At 61.4% G+C, this 22,322-nt stretch overlaps 1 protein-coding gene across 7 annotated transcripts in view; it reads left to right on the top strand.

Moving 5' to 3' along the window:
- Positions 1–22,322, top strand: part of RBFOX3 (RNA binding fox-1 homolog 3) — a 131,226-nt gene that overhangs the window by 103,209 nt on the left and 5,695 nt on the right. For 3 of the 7 annotated variants that reach the window (XM_066332237.1, XM_066332235.1, XM_066332233.1), the window contains exons 4-8: positions 8,077–8,558; positions 19,865–20,116; positions 20,553–20,690; positions 21,103–21,156; positions 21,661–21,753. In XM_066332237.1, coding sequence (XP_066188334.1) covers positions 8,457–8,558; positions 19,865–20,116; positions 20,553–20,690; positions 21,103–21,156; positions 21,661–21,753 — 639 coding nt within the window. In that variant the 5' untranslated portion in view covers positions 8,077–8,456. The remainder of the gene's footprint in view (positions 1–8,076; positions 8,559–19,864; positions 20,117–20,552; positions 20,691–21,102; positions 21,157–21,660; positions 21,754–22,322) is intronic. The other 4 variants (XM_066332236.1, XM_066332234.1, XM_066332238.1 and 1 more) reach the window with 4 other exon arrangements.

The following is a 22,322-nucleotide window of genomic DNA, read 5'->3' as shown; positions in this document are numbered from 1 at the left end:
CTTCCACTGTGCCGTGCCCCTGGAGGACACAGATTTAGTGCCTGAGGAGCAGCACTGCCTGGCTGCCCAGCCTGCACTCTGTGCCAGGGGCTTGTGTGCAGGACCCCCTGACTTATCCCCACGGGCCACGCTGTGGCCAGATCTTTGCTGTGTCCCCTGCCCACTCCTGCTGCTCTGTCCCGGGGTCAGCTGCAGGGGCAGAGCTGGGGCTCCAGGGAGAAGTGGCTGCCCTGGTGTTGGTGGGGATTTCTGGGTGCCCTCTCGTGCAGTCCACGGTGGCCACATCGCGGGCTCCAAGGGCTGTCCCCACTGCACACGGGGGCTGCTGGCTCTGTCCCCCTCGGGCCAGCTGCTTGGCTGCTCAAAAAAACGGGCGGGACGCTGGGCCTCCCAGGACAGATCACGATCCCAGCGGGACACACTGAGTGTCCCCGCCGGCCGGGACGGGCGATGGGAGCGGAGGTTACGGGGTCCGCGGCAGCCAGTGGGGCCGGGAACCGGCTGGCACCTCGCAGGTTAACTGTGAGCGGCGGATTCCCTTATTGACAGGGTAGCTTGAAAAATGCTGAGGCAGGACATCGGCTCCTCGGAGTGTCAGCGGGAGCCCACGCTGCGCCAGCGAGCGCCCACACCGCCGCTGCCGTGGCCCCCAGCGCGCAGCCTGCTCCCGGACCCATACCCCAGCATCCTTCTGACCCCCGGGGTTGGCGTCCCCTCACACGCTCATCCTTCCCTTCGGTCTCCGAAGACACTGGAGAGGATTTAATTTTTTTTCCTTCCTCTCCCGTTTTTCCCCGGGGTGGATAAGGCGCTGCCCACCCCGCGGCGGCCCCCCGGCCCGTGCCCTCCCGCAGCAGCATGTCGGAGGCTGGACGCCGGCTCTGAACCGCGGCGAGCGCTCCCTCGCTCCGCCACGGCTCCGGGAGCGGGGCTCGGGCAGCGCCGGCCCCGGGCGCTGCAGCCGGACCGCCGCCGCCGGGGACAGAGGCCAGCCAGCAGGAGCGGTGGCCGCTGCAGCCCGCGTCGGGAGCAGCCCATCGCCCTGCCACCGAGCCCCGCGGAGCGCCTCAGCCCCCGCCGCTGACATGATGATGTATTTTTGGGTAGGTACCGCTGCCAGGGGTGGGCACTTCCCTCCCTGTCTGCTCAGCATTGGGGTGGTTTCGCAGGTTTTCTCCCTGGCTGTGCCACCGTCCCGGGAGAGCCTCGCCCTATGGTCACCACCCGCTGCCCACGGCTGGCAGCAGCAGCAGGGGATGGGTTGCAGCGCTGGGGACAGGCCTGGCGTTGGGAAGGACCAGGGGTTCCTGCCTGGACACTGCACCCCCAGCTGCCCTTCTGCCTCTGCACTGCCCCAAGCTCCGTGTGGTGCTGGCCATGGGCAGAAGCTGCCTCCCCTGCCCAGTGCCAAACCCTTGTCCCAGGTGTACTTTGGTGGTCACTGGTAGACTCTGGTGCCTCCCCAGGGGCTGTCCTGGGAGGGGACATGGGTCTCTGTGCAGAGCAGGAGCCTCCTCTCACGGTGTCCACCCAGGGTCTTGGCAGATGTTTATGGGGGAGCCTCCACATTTTATCCCAGGCCTGAAATTCCTGAGGCTGCTGAGGGGAACATACCATGGGGACCCTGAGATCCCCCTGTGGACCCCAAAATCTCTCCACAGCAGGCCCTGCTCAGGGGGTTTGAGGCTTGGGGGAATCCATAATTTTATTCCCCTACTGAGCCCCGAGGAAGGGGCATGACTGGGGATGGGGCTGGGCATGGGGGGCTCAGCTCTCCCTGCACCAGAGCACACAGGCCACGGCTGGAGGGGGCACAGGCTGAGACCTGCCTGGCCATCTCCAGGGCTTTGGGCAGGGATGGAGGGGAGGGGACATGAGAGGGTCTGTCCAGGCCCTTTGCTTGGGGCTGGGACACTGAACGTGGGTGTGAGCCCAGGGCAAGGAGCTGGAGCCAGCAGCCCCCATGGAGCTACACTCCCTCCCAAGAGCTGCAAGAGCTGGCCTATACCAGGCTCTACACCACCCAAAGGTCTTCCTATGGCATCCCAGCCCACCAACTGGGGCTGGAAGCCAGTGGCACTGGCTCCTTCCACCCGCTCCTCTGAGATGGCGAGGGGCCCGGGGCCTGCAGCAGTCTGGTGGGGCTTACGTGCTCCAGGGAGCTGTGCTCCCATGGATTTGGGAGCAGGGAACAGAGTGGGCAGAGGCAGGCAAAGCAGGGTGTGGGGAAAGGAGCTTGTGGGGAGGAGGAAGAGGATAATGTGAATTCATTGTTTCTCAGGGAAGCAGCCTTCAGGTGTAAGGTGCTTTGTCATGAGGGATGTCGGCGCTGCCACGGCTCCAGAGCCTGTCAGGGCTGGCAGAGCCTCCTGCCTCGGTGCTAATTCCGCCCAGGGACATAACGAGCCACCACAGCTGTGAGAGCAGAGCGGGGCTGTGTGGCCCTGCAGAGCTCGGCCGAGCAGACACGGGCGGTGTGGGGTGCCCGTTCCCATGGGAGCTCCAGGCACAGCTTCCCACACCGCCCTGGCTGTGGGGCAGTGGCACTCCAGGGCCTCTGTTCCCTGTCCCATGCGGTGCACAGAGCCAGCCAGCCCAGGACTGCATGGTGGCATCCCCAGCTCTGCTGGGAAGGGCAGGGCGAGGGCTGTGCTCCCGGCAGAGCAGTGAGTGTCATTTCTTGGCATCGTGGGCGTCTCTCCATTGCAACGTGGGAGGAAGCAGAGGGTCTGGTATCCCTGCATGACAGGAGCACTGTGATGGCTTGGTCATTAACACCTCAACGGGCTGAGATGCCAAAGCAAAATGTCTTCAAATGAATAGTAATTCCAGAGAAATTAGGAATGTGTGGGGCAAGGGGAAGAAGTGGTCTGTAAATACTATGATTTATAAAGTGTCCTGGGTCATAGCAACTATTTAATATCTTCTCCGTGCATTTAAAAAATCTTATTATGAGGATGGAGAGTTTGCTTCGGGAGTACCTCCAGCCTGGTGTTCCCCTGTGCCAACCTCACCTGTCTGCTGCTCAGGTGGGTCCCAGCCCAGTGCCGATGCCTTCACTGTCAGTGCCACATGCACCCCTGCTTGGGGTGGCTTGGACCCCTCCTGTTGTGTGGCACTCTGGGAGCTGCTGCTAAAGCCCCCCAGCAGCCTGTGAGGCAGAATTTCTTGGGAACCCTTTGTCAGGTGGTGGAGCTGCTCTCAGGGAAGAGGGAGACTCTGAGAATGCGGCATTTCAGGTTCCTGGTCTGCAGTTGCTCCTTCCTTGCATCATCCTCCATCAGTTCTGTGTCACCCTCCATCATTCCTTCCTCCTTCTCGATCTGTGCTGGGCCTGGTGGTGGCTGTGCCCTTGGTGGTGGCTGTGGCCCCAGCGGTGGTGGCCGTGCAGTGGCCTTGGTGACCCTGCAGGCAGGGTACAGCTGTTCCCCTGCTGTGCCCACCCGGCCCGTAAGCTCGAGGTGCTCGGCAGCAGCTGCTCTGCCACGGTGCTGTTGCTGCAGGTTAATTCTCATTAAATCCAGGGAGCCTAATTGCCATTTCATGTAAATATTTTGTCAAGTGAAAGGGCTGCGGGAAGAGCGGTGCGGGCAGAGGCGAGGAGCCAGGCGCAGTGACAGGCTCTGGCTGATGTTGCCCAGCCAGGGCTGTGAACTGTGTCCCCGTGGAGCTGCTGTGTCTCCTGCAGGGAGCCAGAGCACCGATGGGACCAGCTGCTGGAGGTCCCTGTGCCACAACTGATCGTGCTGGGTGATGGGGGACACAGGACAGCTGCAAGTAGGTGCTATTTTGTGGAGAGCATCAGGACTCCTGTCCCTGCCCTTGTGGCTTGAGGGTAGAGGAGGAGGGGTGACACGGGAGGCTGTGGAATATCCCAGGCCCAGCCACTCCCCTGTTCTGCACAGTGCTGGCGGCTCTGGCCGGAGGCTGACAGATCGCCAGGCCCCATCCTGTTCCCCCTGCAGTGGGTCAGGAATGTCTTAATGAAGTGTTTTTTTCCCCTGGATTCCATTAAACTTCCATGTGCTTTCCCTCCATTCCTGCTCCCCTCCTACTGTCACAGCTGCTGTCTCAGATCCTGACTTGGTTTGGTCACAGTCCCCTCCTCACCTGGTGAGGTCATACCTGGGTGCTCCATCTTTGGGAATTCAGAGCAGGCAGTGTCTCCAGTGGCATCTGAGAGCTGAGAGGAGGAGGAGGAAGGAGCAGGGGAAGATGGAGAGGTTTAACCAAGTGCCAGGGAGGCTTGTCAGTCCCTTCTCACTGTCCTGTCCCAAGTTGGGACCTTCCTTGCCGCACATTCCTTGCCATGGGATGTTCCTTATCACACAGCAGCTCAGATCTGTCAGTGCCTTCATCTAATTGCTTGATGTCTTTGAATAACTACTAATGAGCCTTTAATTAATGAATGCCACGCCTTGGGGGCATTTTGGAGTGGGTGGGAGGAGAGGATTAGGTTGGTACCGCTGTCCTTGGGTGCTGGTGGGCTGCCAGCACTGCACTCACAGCATGTCCCCAGGGAGGCTGGAGCACCTGATCCCACCAGTCCAGCCTCGGCAGCCCTCGTGGCAGAGGTTGTGTCTTGCCTGATGTGCAGCCCTCCTTGGCAGCTCTAACGAGTGTCAGCATCCAGCTTTGCCCCGTGGGAGAGTGCTGCAGGGACCATGGGGTCCTATAAACACCGGCAGCCCTGGGACAGCCAGCCCCCCATGGCTGAGCATTGTGCCCCCACAGCAGGGCCATGGGCTTTGCATCATCCCTCTCTGCTGGGAGAGGATACGTGGGGGCCCAGGAAGGACTGTGGTGCCAGAATTTCCCATTTTGTGGTCAGAATCTGGGCATGGAGTTGGAACAGCTCCGACAGGTGCTCAGGGCTTGGTGCAGCACGTGCTGAATCATCTGCATGACACCTGGCACCAGGATGACCTGTGTGACACCTGGCACCGGGATGACCTGTGTGACACTGCATCCTCAGCAGGGCTGGGGGCACAGGGCTCCAGGCAGACCTCTGGGCCTCGTTCCTCATGGATAAAGCTTCCAAATGGTGGAATGTCCCTTAAAAGGCCTGAGCTTTTCTGGCATTTCCCAAGGAGAGGATGGCACCGCACTGGCTGCCTTGGGCACCTCCCAGCAGCTCTCGGCTGTGTAGCAGATCCATCCCCGTGTCTGGAGGAACCAGAGGCGCTGCTCTATGCCTGGCAAGTTCCCTCAATGGTTTGGGGAGTGCATGTCCACCAGTGCTCCCAGTGCAGGCTCTGTCCCTTGGCTCCAGCACCAGAACAGTGGCCAAGACCACTCCTGTCCCAGTGCCATGTTGTTCTCCCTCTTCCAGAAAACAAACCAAGGAGCCCTGAAGGGTTCATTTAAAATAAATAAAAAACTGGGAATTGTGCTGATTTGAAGGAAAGGCAGCCCCATCCTGAGCGGGGAGCACAGCGCCAGCCCAGCCCTGAAGGGCAGAGAGAGATGTGCTGAGAACTGCAGCCCTGTGCAACTTCAGCCTTTGATCGTATATCTCACACGTGCCCTTTGCTTTCCCTCTGCTGATATTTATTAGGTTTAATTTTACTGGGACACGGCTGTAAGTGAGACAGATGGAATGGGGTCTGTGCGCCTGGTGAACACATCTTAATTAAACAGATAAATAAACTTTCATTCCAGGAGGCTTCAGTTTCGGAGGTGCTCCTCCGGGGCTGCGGCTCTGCGGGGCTGGGCACAGCCCTGGTTGTCACCACCGGTGCTGTTGGCTGGGACTGTGGCACAGTGTCACTGGGAGCAGCAGGGTCAGGGAAACCAGCCTCTGGTGGCCAACAAGGTGTTCCCCACTGGAGCTGACTGGGGGTCAGTCTGCCCGGCCAGTGTCCCCCAGGGCTCCCTGCTGCAGAGGGATGTCTCTGCAGCCAGGCACGCGTTGGTGGTGGCAGGAGAAGGGAGAGAGGAGAGTCCAACCCTCCTCAGCTCCCAGAGCTTGTGCCCATTTCGCTGCTGGCTCAGGGCAGTGCCAGCACTTGTGGTGCTGCCACCGGCCAGGAATGCCTTTGAGTCACCCTGGCCGGAGCCGGCGAGGGGGAGGATGGGCAGATTACCTCATCCTGGAGCCAGTTCCTGCCTCACGTGGTTCGCTTAGTTGGGCACCGCAAGGCCAGAGTGCCAGGCACTGCCCTGCCGTTGTCACCTCCAGGAGCTGCAGTGGAGCCAGACTGGGCCAGGGCCTTTGGAGATGCCTGTTGGCTTCCTCAAGGTGTCCCCGTCCTGCACCAGGGTCTGTGTGGTGCTTGGGTGTGTGCAGGTCCCTGGGGGAGCCCCTCTCCCCTCAGCTGTGTGAAGGGCTGTGGGAGGACACACTTGTCCCTTTCAGAGCTGTCCCTCATCCTTCCCCAGGTGCTGGAGGGCATGGCACCAGGGGCATGGGGTCCCTGGGAAGGGAAGCTGGACACCAGCAGGAGTATGGGGTCTGAGCACCACGGTGTGCCAAAGGGGCCACGGCATCTTCATGGTGCTTGGAGCTGGAGCGGGAGCGGCTGTGGTGGGGCACCCATAGGGAGCAGTGCCTGGGGATGCTGTTGGCAGCAGATGTCACTGCTGGACCCTTTTGGTGCCACAATGCAGTGGTGGTGACAAAGCCTTCCCCTGGCCTGGCATCACCTCCCTAATTTGGGTCCTTGAAGTCCCTTTGGAGTGTAGAGCTCAGGACCCCCTGGGAGGGGCTGGCACCCCCTTGGCCCCACACACCTTTCTCAGGATGGCTCTTCCAGAGCCACTTGCAGCAGGTTTTCCCGGTGGCTCTGGGCCAGCTGTGCCACACACTGCTGCTCTGGAGTGTCTGCAGCAGAAGCGGTAACTGCTGCGAGTGTACCAGGACACTGCAGCATGTCACTCTGCCTGGGGATACTGTGGAAAATCCCAGCTCCAAACGGCTGGTCGTGTGCTGGAGGCTCCGGCAGAGACGGAGCATCAGCAGCTGCTGGCACAGCCCTGCCTTTGTGCATCACATTTGGCCAAGATGGAACCGGAGCCGAGCCCAGGTTTCGTTTCCTACATGCCCCAGCACAATGCCATCCTGGCAGCCTCGCGCTGCCGTGGCTCTGGAGCTGGGCACGACGCTGCTCCGAGGTGCGGGGCACCAGGGAGGGACCCCGCGGCAGCGCTGGGCTGCTGCAGGGCCCCGGCGGGTGGAGGTGCCGGGTGGGACGGGGACCCGAGCGAACACAGGCGGGATCCCACGCCGGCTGTCCCCGGCGGGCACTGGCACGTAGGCTATTGCCATGGCAGCTGTGACAGCGGCGAGTGTGGTGTGGATGCGTCAGGGCTGCTGGCAGCACCGCAGGCCCCCTGGAAACGCCAAAACACCTCTACAGCTCTGCCAGGGCTGACCTCTGCCCGCCAGCGGGCGGTTCTTGGGCCAGAGGGTCCCCATGGTTTTGGGGAGCGCAGGGCAGCCAGTGGCAGCGGACAGGGCCCCTCCTGTCACCCCAGGGTGCAGGGGTCCCCGCAGCCCTCCGTGCCTGTGGGACTGGCAGACTGGTGGGGGCTCACAGGTCTCTGCCTGGGGCTCCCACGCCTTGGCAGGGCTGAGCAGCAGCGCCCGGGGCATGCGGGCAGCGATGAGGCCGGTCCGGCAGGGAACGCAGGCCCGTGGCTGCCCGTGCCGAGCCGTGCCGAGCCGAGCCGGGCCGTGCCGGGCCGCGGGCCGGTGGCTCCGGGGAGGCGGAGCTGGGGCTGCTGCATGGCTCCCGCGGCCCGGCAGCGCCGGCGTCTCGCAGCGAGAGCGTGGCGGTGTGCACGTGTGCGGCGGTGTGTGCATGGGGGAGTCCCGCGGAGCCCTGCCACCGCCCCTGCTCGGCACCCGTGCTGCGCCAGCCGAGCTCCCGGTAAGACCCTTCCTCCCCTGGGAGCCGGCGCCGGGAAGGGACACGGCTCTGCCCGCCCGGCCCCATCCTGCCCGGCGGCTTCCCCAGCGTGTGGCCGGGGTGGCGAGGGCGGCGGGGAAGCCATCTGCAAAGCGGCGGCGGTGGAGGGGTTAAGTGCGGGATCAGCTGTTCTCATGTCATTACGGATTCTCTTCATTTTATACAGAGCTCTGTTTGATGTCTGAATGCACAGGGGACTCCCCCTCCTCCTCCAACTCCCACCCCTTTTATTTCGCTCCCGAGCCCTCTCTCCTTCCTCCTCCCCTTCCTTTCTCTCCCGCTCCGCTCTGGCTCACGCACACCCTTTGCAGACCGTGCGCTCAGTGCCAGTGTCTAATGGCCCCGAAGTGAAGAGCCAAGCGCTGCTCCGGCGGCGGCGCGGCCGGCCTGCCGCAGATGAACCCTCCTAACTAGCGCCGAGGGGTCGGGAGGGACGGCGAGGAGGGGAGAGCCCGAGGGGCCAGCCGGGAAGACGAGGATAGCGGTGGATAGCAGTGTGCGGAAGAGGACGGACCCGCGAACAGCTCCACGGCTACCTGTCGACACATGCTGTGCTCCATGGCTAACTCGGGCTGCCTCCTTGTCTCCAACTCAGGCATGCTTCCTCACTCTCTCCCCTGTCCTCCAGCCTTCCTCTACCTCCAACAGGTAAGCCACCCTCTCCGGGGGATTTTTTTGCTTTCCGGTTCACACGTGTTTCTGGCTGGTTCCCTCTCGGCAGAGGGTAAGAGCTTGACAGCTTCCTCCCAGGCTCCCCGCTCCAGCCCCACGGCAGTCGGAGTTGTGCAGCTGGAGCGGCTCGAGTCCTCGGCTGCAGCTTTTGGGGTTTCTCTGGTTTCCCCGCCGTGGCGGCGGGAGCACGGCCAGGGCAGAGGCGCGGGCAGTGCGGCAGGCAGAGCCGCCGGCGCGGGTCCAGCGCTTCCCCGCCTCGGTGCCGCTGCCGCTTCCGATGATGGATGCTCGGATGAGGGAACGAGGCTCCTGCGTGGCCTGAGCAGCCTCCAGAGAGAAGGGAAGGTGATGAGCTGGGGTGTGCACACGTGTGTGCACGGATGTCTGCGTGTGTTCACACAGTGCGTGTCCCCGGCCGGGCCGCGGGGTCGGGCATGGGTTTGTCCTGCTGTCACGGGAAGGGCCGTGGAGGGACAGGGGGGACGTGGCGCCAGGTGGGTGCTGGGCTGGGGCAGCCCGGACGGAGGGAGCTGAGGCCGTCACTTTGGTCCTTCACCTGGGCCGAGGTTTTGCTGTCCCAGAGCGCTGCCCCGATTCCTGCGCCGGACCCTGAGCTCCAGGTTTCCAGGCCCATGGTCCCAGGGGAGGCGCAGCTTGGGAGAGGCAGCATCTTCTTCAAATGCCTCTGTGCTGCATCGGAAATCCCGTCTCCCAACCAGGCAAACCACTCCATTTGTGCTTTCAGGAGTTTAAAAATTCATGGCATCCTCCCTGCACTTGGCGTGGCCGGCGCGGTTCACCCAGCGGCGAGGACAGGCACACAGGTGCCAACCCTCCGCCCCAGCCTGAAAGGCTGTGGAGTGTTTGGTCCCGTGGGGTGGCTGTGGCCAGTGTCCCAGTGGCAGTGGGGATCCCGAGGCCCAGGTCGCTCTCTCCCGCCCTGGGGAGGCCGGGGCTGGTTACACGAGTGTGGGCACGGGGGCTGCGGCAGAGCTGCGGGATTTATTGCACCCTCCGGCGGGCAGAGCCCAGGGATAGCCAGGGCTGAGCTGGATTTCGCTCCTGGCTCCCCAAAGCTGCACTGAGATCCCTCTGGCTGCTGCACATCTGATCCTGAGCAAACACTGTCCCTTCCAAGGGGTCGTTTCTGTCCCTATGAAGGGAGCACACAGATGTTTTGGACTGGCAGCCAGTGCACGGCCTACAGCCTCTCTTGAGGCATGGGAGATGTCCATCTCCAGCTGAGATCCCCCTGTCCCTGGCCACATGAGGGGCTCAGCTGTGTTGCTCTCTTGCCCTGCGGGGCACTCTGGCATGGATTGGCCTGGGTCTGGCAGCAATGGAGGTGACAGCATGGCCAGACGGGTGCTCCCGGTGCCTGCAGGGCTGGGCGAAGCCGAGCTGCGGGTCCCTGGGAAGCAGCAACTTTGCTGGGTGTGCAGCTCTGCACCTGGCAACTCCCAGTTCCCCCATCTCCCTGCCTGGTTTGATTTGACCATTGTGTTCCGCATCTCTTCCTCCCTGCTCTCCCAGAAGCCTCCTGCTCCTTGGCAGCAGCTCTGGACTTGCAAGCCAGGAGGAGGGTTTTATTACAGGATTTGGAGTTGGATTTTCACCCGGCTGATGAGCACGATGGAGGTGAAAATCTCCATCCTCTTGCTGGGGTTTATCCTGTGCTGGGGTTCTGCACCCAGCACCTGGGGACAGGTGTTCCCCATGCATGTCACAACAAGAGTTCAGGGAGAGGGATGTCATGAGGCATGTGCTGCTGATGGGCTCCTCAGTGGGTGTGCCTGGCACCTGCTTTAGCTCTGAATTTGCTCGGGACTTCGGACTGTCCGGCTGTGCTGCCTGCACCCTAGGAGCACACAGGGAGCAACACTGCTTCTGCCTGTGGGCACATGCCCACCCCAGAGCTGGCTCTGGCACTGGCCTGGCTCACCTCTGTGTACCAGGGACACCTGAGAGGGTTCAAGTGACTCCCTGAGTTGGTTGTGACATAGAGTCTGGGGGGACTTGGTTTTGACTTCCTCACTAACAGGTCCCTGTCCATACCCTTTGTGGGTTTGTAAGGAGGCGTACCATGATAGTGCCTGAGCCAGCGACCGGGACTGAGTCTGCTGGGCTGACCAGTTGGCCAAGAGCTGGGGCATGCCAGGCTCTGCACGCAGTAACTGCCCTCATCCCCTTCAGACAGTGCTCTCCCTACCAGCAGCCTGTGGCTGGATTGGTTCCCAAGGATGCTGCTGATGTTTTGTAGCTCCCAGCCCCAGCGTTTTCAGCTGTGTTGGGATTTGAAGGAATGGCCAAGTAATGAAGCTCTCAGCAAAACTTGAATTCTTCCAGCATCAGGGAGGGTTCAGCAGTGCCAGTGGCTCTTCCAGGTGCTGTGGGTGCTTCTCAGCTCACTCTGCTCCACTCCCCCCACGTGGCCACCCTGGCCTGGCCACAGGAGCTGTGGTCTGTGGCACTGTGGGTTGTGCAGCCACACTGTGTCCAGGAACTCCCCCTGCCACTGCCGTGCTCCAAGAGCAGGACTTCTGGAGGGCTGGAGGGCAGGGGCCACAGAAGAGTGGGTGCATGTCTGCAGCAGAGCAGTCTGGGCCAGTGGGAATGCTGCAGCCTTCAGTGGGGCTTGGCAGGGACACGTGGCTCTTGCTGAGTGAGGGTCTGGGTATGGAAGGACACTTTGATGGCTTCGTTTTGTTGACAGAGGAATCAGTCACTGCTTGAAACACATCTCTGCTGTTGTGAGTGAGCAAGTGATGGCTGCAGGACAAGGCTCAGTGCTGACCCAGGGCAGACCCGGGCTCTGAGGCTCAGCAGCAGTTCTCTACCCCAGCACAGCCCTGCTGCAGCTCCAGCCACGTGCAGGTCTGACCCCAGCACAGGCTGATGTCCAGGTGTGCTGAAGCCCACTGCAGTGCTGCCCCTGAGCTGCTCCTTGCCGGGAACATCCCCGGCGCTCACAGTGACACCACGGCACAGGAGACTTGGCTGAGCAGCGCCTGGCCCGCCGGGAAACAGCCTCTGCAAATCCTGCTTGGAAAATTCCTTTCCAAAAGGGCTGCTGCCAAGTTTAGCATGTTATATTTTTAGGGAGCAGGTCTATTCCGAGCGGTGTTGTCGCGTGTTGCAGCAGCGGGTTCGTTTCAAACCGGGTTTCTCCCCCTGCTCGTGCGTCGCTCGGTGGCGAGACCAGCCACAGTAGCTCCCGACTCTGGCCATGCTGTGGCAGCTGCCCTGCTCACTGAGGACAGCCCTTAAAGCCCCCCAAAACATGTTTTCTGCTTCGGGTTCTTTTATATAGAAAACACTGACATTAATTTTAGCTTTGCAAAGCTGCTTTTCCCACAATAGCTGTGATTTTGGCCCACACTGCCTGGCAATGCTCTTTTTATAGGTGTATTCCTATTTTTATGCTATATAGTGATGGGTGAATGAGTAGATTAAATTAGATTTAGTATCTGTCGTTCTTTAAAGCATCACATGCAGTTGGAGGGGGGGGTGTAACAAAGAAAGGCTAATTAGGAGAGCGGGTGCAGGCCACCCCCACCAGCTCCACCACCCCTGGCCCTGGGGCTGCCCCTGCTCAGGGGCCAGCATCCAAAAGAGAAAAGGCTTTTGAAACATGGTTTTGCTGTGCAGCCTCCAGGCCAGGCCAGCTCCACGATCTGCAGGCAGGGCTGGGCAGGGTGCTGGGCACCCCCAGGCACCTCCAGGAGCTTCAGGGTCACTTGGCTGCCTGGCTGCTCTCCCCACAGGGATTTGACTCCTGTGTGGGAGCACTGTGTCTGTGGAATAATGGGCTTCCGTGGAGGAGCCAGGGGCACCACGAGGCACCTCCAGGAAGGGCATTAGTCACTTTGGTTCAGCTGGTTTTTGTAAGCAGCTGTGGGGCTGGGTGCTGGGAGGGTGTGAGGAGTGTTGGAAAGGCTGGGAAGGGTGCCTGGACACAGGAGAACTAAATGTCCGAGGAAGCAGCCGGATCTTCCAGTGCTGGTGTGAGCCTAGCAGTGTGTGATCAGGGGCTGTGCATGGCTACTGACCCAGTGACATGCCAGTGCCATGGAGCAGGCTGCGAGCTGCAGGCTGCGAGCTGTGGACTGCTGCAGGGTTCACCCCTCTCCTGCCCATGGGCAGCCCTGGCAGGGCTTTATGCTGCACCACGTCCCTTGGCATTCCAGGGGCCAGGAGGGAGTGGGTGTCCCCCCCTCACTCCCTGGAGCATCCCAGCAGGTGAAGCGTTTGTGGTGGCCACCACAGTGCTGTGGGCACTGCCTGCCAGGGGTTGGGTGCTGTTCCCAAATTCCATACAAGCCCTGCTGTGCCCAGCCAGGATCCACACCCAGCTTCTCACCACAGCCTTCAGGCAGCTCCTGTGGAAAATCAAAACTCCGGAGAGAAGAGTGGGAGCAGGCGACAGTGGCAGCTTATTTGTGATCTGCATTGTGTGGGGAGCCCTTAATTAGAGGTAATTAGACTAATTAACTTGCAAATGAGAAACTCGTCTTTTTCTCCTTTTCCTTTACAAGAAAAAAATAGAAAAGACGAACAACAAGATAAATATTGAGGATAATTACGTTGTACCTGCCGCAGACCCCTCCAGCCCATGGGATGCTTCTCTCCCCAGCAGCCTGGCGCTGTGTGCCATCCCTGTCCTGTGTCCTGCAGTGGCTGTCCCCACTCAGGGCTGGCCACACTGCCAGGCACGTGTGTGCCATGTCCCTCTGGTCCCTGCTGGCAGAGAGGGACCACCCAACACCCTCTGTGCTCCCAGCAAGGATGCAGCTTGTGTCCAGGAGCCCGTGGGGACAGTGGCCTCCATGGTACTGGCCATTGCCAGCACTCAGTGGCCAGGTCCTGGCAGTGGCCAGTGCCACGGGGGGCATGGCTCCAGCATCATACCTGGCACTCTCCCTGCCAAAGCCATCCCACCGCTGGATGCAGGGACATCCCCCCTGTGACACCACCAGGTGCCCAGCTGTTTTCCAGCCCTTCTCTCGTGGAATCTGTGGTTTCCCCTCACTCTGTGCCGCACACCCCGGGGGCTTTGTTAGCACAACCTGGTTCAAATGTCTGATTAGTCTTTAGGAGATCGAGGGGTCAATTTTCCACAGCTCCTTCCTCTCCATTTAACTAATTTAACTGCACGATTGTTACAAATTTCATTTTATTATAGCGCTGCTTCTCAGTCCAATTGAATTACCAAAATCTCATTTTCTCAGAAGTGCTGAATATGTAATTAGAGGAAAAATTATGCTCCTGGCTGCCTATTAGAGAGGGCTGCGTGCAAGCACTGTCCGGGCACACACATGGGTCCGTGGTGCCACCCTGTCTGGGCAGGCAAGTGCCACATGCAGCTGTGCCAGAGCGCCAGCATGGTGACAGTGGTGTGACAGTGACAGGGTCTGTGGGTGGGCTCTGGGCTGTGAGGGGCTCTGCAGGTGCAGGGCCCGAGGTTCAGCTGGGTTGCTGGAGCCCTGTGGGGCCAGATGTGGGGATGGCAGTGGAGCGGGTGTGGGGCTTGTGGGAAGTGTGAGGCCAGTGGACGTGGCCACGGATCCCACTGCTCGCAGTGTCCGGAGCTGTCTGCATGCAGCTGCACGTGAGGATTCCAGAGCCCCAGCCCCTTCCAGCAGGGGGAACACAGCAGCTGCCCCCAGCCCCACTGAAGCAGCAGACTGGTCACCAGTGAGCCCACTGGTGATCTGTGGGCCTCTGCATCTGACACTCTGGTGCCCGCAGAGCTCAGGGGGATGCTGATGAGGACTCCGGTTGCCTCCAGCCCATCCCTGGGCTCTGCAGCCTAGCTTGTACCTTGAGTGCTACCTGTCACTACCTTTTGGTGGCCATTCGGGTCAAACGCTGCTGGGAATCCCGGCCGAGGCTGCAGACACCAGGTCTGACTAGCTCCGGTGTGCCTGGAGGCAGAGCTGTGCCAGGGATGCCACCAAGGACTCCTACAGGTGTGCCCTGGCACCGCTGGCATTTCCAGGAGCTGCTGTGGGTGAGCCCAGGCTCCAGTGGCGATGTCGGGCTGTGTTCAGGAGGGAGCCAGAGGGCTGTGCATCCCGGAGCTCTGTTCCTCCCACCTGATCCTGTTCCTGCCGTGTCCCCGGCGGTGACGCAGCCGTCGGTCCCTCCCGGTGCAGTGACACCGGTGCACGGCGAGCTGGGAGCTGCCGGCCGTGCAGGCGGGGGTGGCCGGGAGCCCCCCCAAGCACCCCCATCTCGCCTTGGTTACACAACATTATCATTTCATAATACTCTGAAATATACATGAAGTTGGCTGAATGCAGATGAAATTGCACCATTTACTTCATGAATATTTCATGAAGCCTCAGCTCCGAAGTTTCCAGCTGGCAGAGCCAGGAGCCGGGACCGGACCGTGGCCCCTTCTGCCCCGTGCCGGAGGTGACAGGGACACATGTGCTGGTGTGTGCCCGGGCCAGCGCCTTGTCTCATCCTCACCCCTGGATGTCGTGTGGCTGTCTCCGCTCTGCCTGTCCTCCCCAGGCTGCCGTGGGCAGAGGGGCAGCAGTGTCCCTGGCTCTGTGAGCTGGAGCCCACGGGGGCCAAGGCCAGGAGCATGGTAGGGAGATGCAGAATGATGGGACAGTGTGTGGCAGCCCAGAAAAATGGTGTTTCCCATGCCAACAGGCTGCTCTGCTTCCCCCCGCTGCTCCTCCTTCTCCTCCCCCTCAGGTCCTGCCTGCTCACTGGAGCACTTTTTTCCCACTGCAGCATCCCTGGCAGATGCCATTACCAACCTCTCACCCCTCCCTGCGCTTTGGTGATGAAGACATTCAGTGCAGCAGCTGCTGCCTCTGGTCGCTGCAGCTCCTCACTCCTTCGCTGCTTCCTCCAGAGGGTCCGTCCTCATCATGCCCCCCGTGGGGCTCTCCTGGGGTCACCGTGGCCCCACTTTGGGGGTAAGCAACCCGCCACCACCTCCTGACGTCCCCACGGTGGGCAAGGCTTGTCCCTCCTGGGTCATCCTGACCCCACTGCCCTGCAGCCAGGAGCTCTGCGGCCAGTGCCTGCACAGCGCTGGGCACTGCTTTGTATGGATGGCACAGCTTTTGGGGTAATGAAATATTTACAGGTCAGTGGTTTTGTGAGAAATGGCAGGGATCAGTCAATTCCTTTTCAGGGAGTAATTTTCTTCCCCTTCATGGCCTCTGTTCCATGTTGACAGTCATTAGCATGAGCGAGCGGTCGGATCGAAGGGGGAACGTTGCATCTGTCACACGGATGAGTCGTGCTGGGCACGGTGATGCCTGCATGGGCCCAGGATGCCTGGGGGCCACCTTAGGCCGTGCTGGGACCCTCCTGCCTCCACTGGGGCATTTCTTGAGTCTATCTCTGCTGCTCAGCACAGTGCCACAGTGCCCTGCTCCAGGGCAGTGGGCATAAGGGCAGATGGTGCCATCAGTCTCCCTGGCTGCTGCTTGCTCCTTCCTGCTGGTGGGCACAGCATGTCCCCCACAGGAGGTGTTTGGGATTGTTGAGCACCCTTCCCTGTGCTCAGCAGTCACCTCAGGCTCCCTCATGATGTGGCAAGGGTGTGCCCTGGCATAAGCAAGCAGGCAGGAGCCATTCTAGGTCACAGCAAAGTGTTTCTGCCTGCACTCCTCGCCTGCCCTGCCTGCAGGATGTGCTTACTGAGGCTCTGCACCTTGCGGGAGCACCTGGGGTGGGCTTTGCAGATGCTGTGGTGCTGTGAGCCCCTCTTTCCCCCCTACAGCAGGTGTCTGGTTCCCAGTGGGAGGAGCAGGACAGCCACAGGCAGTGGGGACAGCTATCAGGGTGGGGAGGTGTGTAGTGACAGGACTGTCATCCCCCTCCAGTTGCTCTGGCATTCCACATGTGGCTTCACCCAGCTGTACGTGTGCCGTGATGTGATAGTGCTGTGACCAAGCAGGGTCAGCTGTGACTGGGGAGTGCCAGGCCATGACTGGGCAGTGCCATGACGTGACCAGGCAGTGCCAGGCCGTGACCAGGCAGTGCCATGATGTGACCAGGACCAGGCAGTGCCAGGCCATGACTGGGCAGTGCCATGACGTGACCAGGCAGTGCCAGGCCATGACCGGGCAGTACCATGATGTGACCAGGCAGTGCCAGGCCGTGACCAGGCAGTGTTGTGCTGTGCTACCCCTGCACCATCCACACTGTGTAGCACAGGTAGGGCACAGCCATGGGCAGAGTCGGCTGGTGGGAGTTGCCCTGGGCTGGAGATGGGCCTGGGGTCAGGCCAGGGCAGCAGGGTGGCAGTGAGGCTTGGAGGAAACTGGCACATCTGTGGTGGCTGCAGTGGCAGCAGGGGACAGGTGCTGGTGAGCAGCCCATAACCCCAGGCAGTCCTGTGTGGCACTGTCACACTGTGCTGGCTGGACACCTGTCATGGCCAAGGTTTGGTGGCCCATTGCAAGTGCTCGTGGCTCATGGCTTGTGGCTCGTGGCTGGCATCTGCCTTATCATTACTGCAGGCTGATTGCTCTGACCTGTACTCTGCATCCAGGGGCTCCTGGCACGTTATTTTCTTAAAAAGGAGCAAATGTGGGAAACGGCGTCGTCAGCCCCAAGCTGACAGGCACAATCACCAAAATGCGGTGTCGGCAGGAACCGGCCCCACGCGCTAAATGACTTGAAAGGAAATGGCTTGGATTGTGCTGAGGAGGCAGAGTGTGGGGGGAGAAAGCAAGTGGAGCAAACAAAAAAAACTTCATTAATTAAAGAAACTCGTTAATGAGGGACATTTAATCAGCTAAAGATGATATCTACCCCTTGCCTGCTGCGGCAGGCTCTGCGCAGGGCTGGTGGTGCAAGGCTGAGCCTTGGGCAGGGCAGAGGACACTGCCCAGGGGACACCATGTGGGGGACACTGCCCAGTGGAAACCAGGCAGGAGAACTTGGCCTCCCTGTCCCAGCCTCTCCGCTGGGGCAGTAGTGTTTCAGCACAGGGTCATGCCACAGTCCTACTGGTACCTGCCCGAGCAGGTGGGCAGCAGAGGTGTCGGGGTGTTGTGCCCCCTGTGCTGCCAGCTTTGCTGCAGGCTCAGGCACTGAAGTGATCTGTCTCGTTTTAAATGAGGCCAAGGGCTGTTAAGCATCAGAGTTTCTTTTATTGCAAGTGTCGAAAGCACCGTGTGGGAGCATCCCCACACCCCAGGAGGGATGGGTGCTGGCAGAGCAAAGGATGTCAATCAGAGCCCCTGTCTCTGGCACCCAGAGGTGCCATGGGCTTCCTGAGTGGCCAGGCACCCCAAGCTGGGAGTACCCGGGGTGCTTCTCGTGAGCTGCAGAGGTGGGTCCCTGGAGACCCACCCACTGGGAGCTCAGTGCAGAGGGACACCCCAGAAGGGGCTCCAGCCACCTCCTGGGAGGAAGAGAGGCACCCTCACTGCTTGAGGCTGCCCAGGGATGGGGCTGTTACAGTGGTGAGGGCAGCATGGGGTGTGGAACTGAGTGGTGTGGTGTCAACAGGCACCACACAGCCAAACCTGCCAGCGTTGCCATCCCCACGGGACCCTCACCCGCAGCAGCCCCGATGGAGCTCTGTCCCCAGTGGGGGTGGCCAGACACTGAGAATGGACTGGAGGTGCTGGAAGCCGTGGATCTGTGTCTGCAGCACCTGCAGCTCCAGTGACATGATCAGCAGCCAGGGGAAGCCAATGGTCCCTGAATGAAATAATACCCGGGCTGACAGGCACTGCAAGAGCCCTAATTGATAACTGACACAAACGTGGCTGTTGGGACAGGCTGACGAGGGGCCTGGGCAGGTGGGGACAGTCCCTGCGTGTTCACGGCTGATCCTGGCTGCAGTGACAGCAAGGATGTCACTATCCAGTGCAGAGCAGGCAGGAGGGATGTGGGCTGCTCCTGAGTCTGCACATGCAGGCAGGGCACAGGGCACCAGGGATCAGGCAGGGAGGGACAGGCACCAGGCACTGGGGACGCAGGCAGGCACTGTGAGAGTGACCACGGTGACTGGGTGTCTGCTTGCCCCCTGGAGAAGAGTTGGGTGCCGAGACCCAGGCGGGCACAGGATGGAGCCCCGCCGGGGGGAATTAGCACCGGCGGTGTGGGCAGGAGTGGCGTGGGCAGTTCCCGGCTGCCCGTCCCGGGGCAGGGCCGTCGATGGGCTCGGCTCCTGCAGCGTGACAGCCCACACAGGCAGGTGCACCAGGCTGGCGTGTCCCTGAGCAGCTGAGTCAGCGCGGGCAGGCGCTGCCGATGACTTGCAGATCTGCGGCGGGGCTATTCCCGCTGGCTTTCCGTGTGTCCCCGGGGCGGCTCCGCGGCCACCCTGACAGGCGCGACAGCCCCGCGGGCTGGGGGTGGCAGCTGCCGGCACATCCCCCCCGCCACCCCCACCGGCCCTTGGCAACAGGAATCGGCGACACACACGATTAAGGAGCTGGTCTCTGCGGGCTGAGCCACAGATGGGTTTCACAGGCCAGAGGCTGCTGCAGCACGCTGTAAATCATCCAGGGGGCTGCAGGAGCTGCCCCTCGCGGCCCTGGGGCTGCCTCTGGGGGCTGCAGCTGTGCCGGCCACAGGTGCCGCACACACCTGTGCCAGCGGGGACGGGCCACGGCCGTGTGCTGGGCTCAGAAGACGGACAGTAGGTGGATGGGTGGGTGCGCAGACCAGGTGCGACCTGCAGCCTCACACTGCCCTCCCAGCCCCACGCAAACCCCAGCCGCCCTTGGCTCTTGGCATGGGTGCAGCTCACCCCATTTGACCAAGGCGGCCAAGCCAGCTACGTTAGAGCAGAGGACCTAATCAAATATTTAGCAGTTAATTGATCCCTGTCTGGTGTTTGCCAAGGAGCCATCAGCGTCCCTCCCTGATGCCCCTCCCCGCCTGCCCAGCCGGGGCTGGTGTTGTGCAGCTCCCAGCATGATGCTGCTGGCCGGACTCTGCTTTGCCCTCTGCTGGGCTCCAAAATGGGGCCTGACTAGGTCTCTCTTCCCAAGGAGAGGGATATGCCAGCTTCAGGAGTTAAACCCTACATGGAGGCCTCTGTCCCCAGCGCACTGGGCAGGCAGGGCATAGGAGCGGGAGAGGATGGGATGGGGCTCAGCTGCTGGCAACGTGACCCCAAAGCCGTCACAGCACAGAGACAGCCCAGGGTTTGAGGGACACACCGAAGGCTGGGGTGCAGTGGGCTGGGTGGGGCTGGGTGTGGCTGTGGAGTCCAGAACCCCATCCCGGGGCAAGTGGCAGCCCGGGTGCGGCAGCAGCTGAGCGGGGTGGTGCCGCTCTCTCGGCAGGGTAACCAGGACGCCACGGCCCCGCCGGACGCGATGGCTCAGCCCTACCCCCCAGCCCAGTACCCCCCGCCCCCCCAGAACGGGATCCCCGCAGAGTACGCCCCGCCGCACCCCCACCCCACGCAGGACTACTCGGGGCAGAGCACAGTTCCGGAGCACGCCATGACCCTCTACACACCAGCACAGAGCCACACCGAGCAGCCGGGCACCGACGCCAGCACACAGTCCATAGCAGGGACACAGACGGTACCGGTAAGGCGGCGCACCGGGCTGTGGGTGGGCTCAGGGTAGTGCCAGAGGCACTGGGGGGTGCTGGGGCAGTCCCACAGGGTACCAGGCTGGATGTTCCTGCCGTCACTCCCCGTCACAGCCCCCCATAATTTCTCATTGCTCGTAATCCACTTGCTTGGCTCTGCTCTACAAGATCGTGGCAATTACAGGGCTGGAATGCAGCGCCAGGAGGGTGCTGAGCTCAGGACTTTCCAGTCCTTCCACATGGCCCCAAGTGCAGCATCTGGACCCTCACCCTGAGCATCCCCATAGCCCCACCATCATTCCCCTGGTTCACCAGGGACGACGGACACCTGTGGGGTACTTCCCAGAACCTAAGCATGGGGCAGGGGGACATTCCTGCTGGGGACAGGGGGCTGGCATGGCCAGGGGCTGATGGCAGCCATGCCTCCCACAGCAGACAGACGAGGCGGCACAGACAGACAGCCAGCAGCTACACTCCTCAGACAACACAGACAAGCAGCAGCCCAAGAGGTTACACGTCTCCAACATTCCCTTTCGATTCCGGGACCCCGACCTGCGGCAAATGTTTGGGGTGAGTACAGCTCCATCCAGCTCCATCCAGCCATCACATCCCTGCTCGGTGCTGCCCTGTGGCACCATCGGGACCTTGGCACTGTCACTTCCTAAAGGCCTATCCTCTCCAGCTCTTATGTGTGGTGTGGGGAGTGACACAGAACCCTCGTCCCCTTCCACTGTCCACTTCCCAGCCCTCATTAGGACTCAGAGCAGTGCCAGCTAATGAGATTTTGGATGACACACCCCACTGTCAGAGTGGGAGCCATGAGAGGGACAGGGGCTTTCCCTTGCATGACCCTGGGAGTCCCGAGGTCTGGCCCCCAAGGCAGCCCTCTGCCCATCCCTGGCACAGAGCCCCATGCCAGCAGCTCTGGGTGCAGGGCCAAAGGCTTTGCAGGCACTCACCCTTCTGTTCTCTCCACTTGCAGCAATTCGGGAAAATTCTGGACGTGGAGATCATTTTCAATGAGCGGGGCTCCAAGGTGGGTGATGCCCATGGCCAGCACCATACAGCGAGTCCCAGGGAGGGTGTCAGTGGAGCCAGGTTGCCCAGCAGTGCTGTAACCTGCTCTCCCCTCCTCTCCTGTCCCAAGGGACCCTGGCATGCAGTGCCCTGTTGGGGCAGCCCCAGCACCAACTGGGGAGGTCGTGCGGGTCCCTGCACCCGGCACTGGAGGGAGGAGAGGGCTCGCTCTGTCCCACCACGGGCAGCTCATGTCCCTCTGTGTCTGGATGTCTCTGTTGTATCTTCCCTGCTTTCTGTGCCCCTCTCCCAGACTCTTCTCCCAGCTCGTGGGTGATTCTGGGGCCTCATCCGGGACCCCCAGCCCCTGCGGGGACCCCAGTCTGGGCTCTTCATCTCTGCACTGTGGCAGCCTCACCTCCTGCGCCAGCTCTCCTGATTCACCCCCTCTCTCTCTCTGTCCCCACACCCTCTCTCTGTCTCTCTCTGTCTCTTTCTTTCTCCTTTTCTCCTCTGCTCACAGGGTTTTGGGTTTGTAACTTTTGAAACTAGCACAGATGCCGACCGGGCACGGGAGAAGCTGAATGGCACCATCGTAGAGGGCCGGAAGATTGAGGTGCTCAGATAAGTGTGCTAGTGCCGTGCCATGCCTGCGTGTGCGTGTCCCCCACCCGGGCTATGGGACGCTTGGGGGCAGCTCCGGGTCCCGGGTGCCCCAGGTAGCTGTGCCCAGGGTGTGCATGTGTCCCTGAATGTGGCACGGGAGCATGTGTGTCGGCTGCCGGGAAGGTCGTCGCTTGGCACCAGGAGTGTCTGGCCCAGAGGAACCTCCCGGGTGCACGGAGAGCCGGGGTGTCAGCTGGGGCTGCGTTCTGCCTGGTACAGACAAGTCTGGCAGACCCCTGTGCCCACAGCAGCCACCCCAGGCTCTGCTCTGGGGCTCTGCCCCGCATGCCATCCCCCCTGCTCTGTGCTGGGAGGGAGGATTCACCCGTGGCTCCACACCTGCAGTGCCAGCAGCTGCCCAGCCCCGGAGGCTTTGATTTCTCTAGGCTTAGCACAGGGATCAGCTCTGCTCATTTGCCAGCAGCTCCTCGCTGGTGGCTGGCAAGTGGTGGGAAGCAGGGTGGCACGTGGCAGAAGGAGTGGGACAAAATGTCCCCAGCAGTGCTGATGGCAGAGAGG

This window comes from Sylvia atricapilla, chromosome 18 (assembly GCF_009819655.1).
Source record: "Sylvia atricapilla isolate bSylAtr1 chromosome 18, bSylAtr1.pri, whole genome shotgun sequence".
NCBI lineage: Eukaryota > Metazoa > Chordata > Aves > Passeriformes > Sylviidae > Sylvia > Sylvia atricapilla.
The sequence above is the reverse complement of the archived record's forward strand: the minus strand, read 5'-3'. Positions and strand labels throughout refer to the sequence as shown.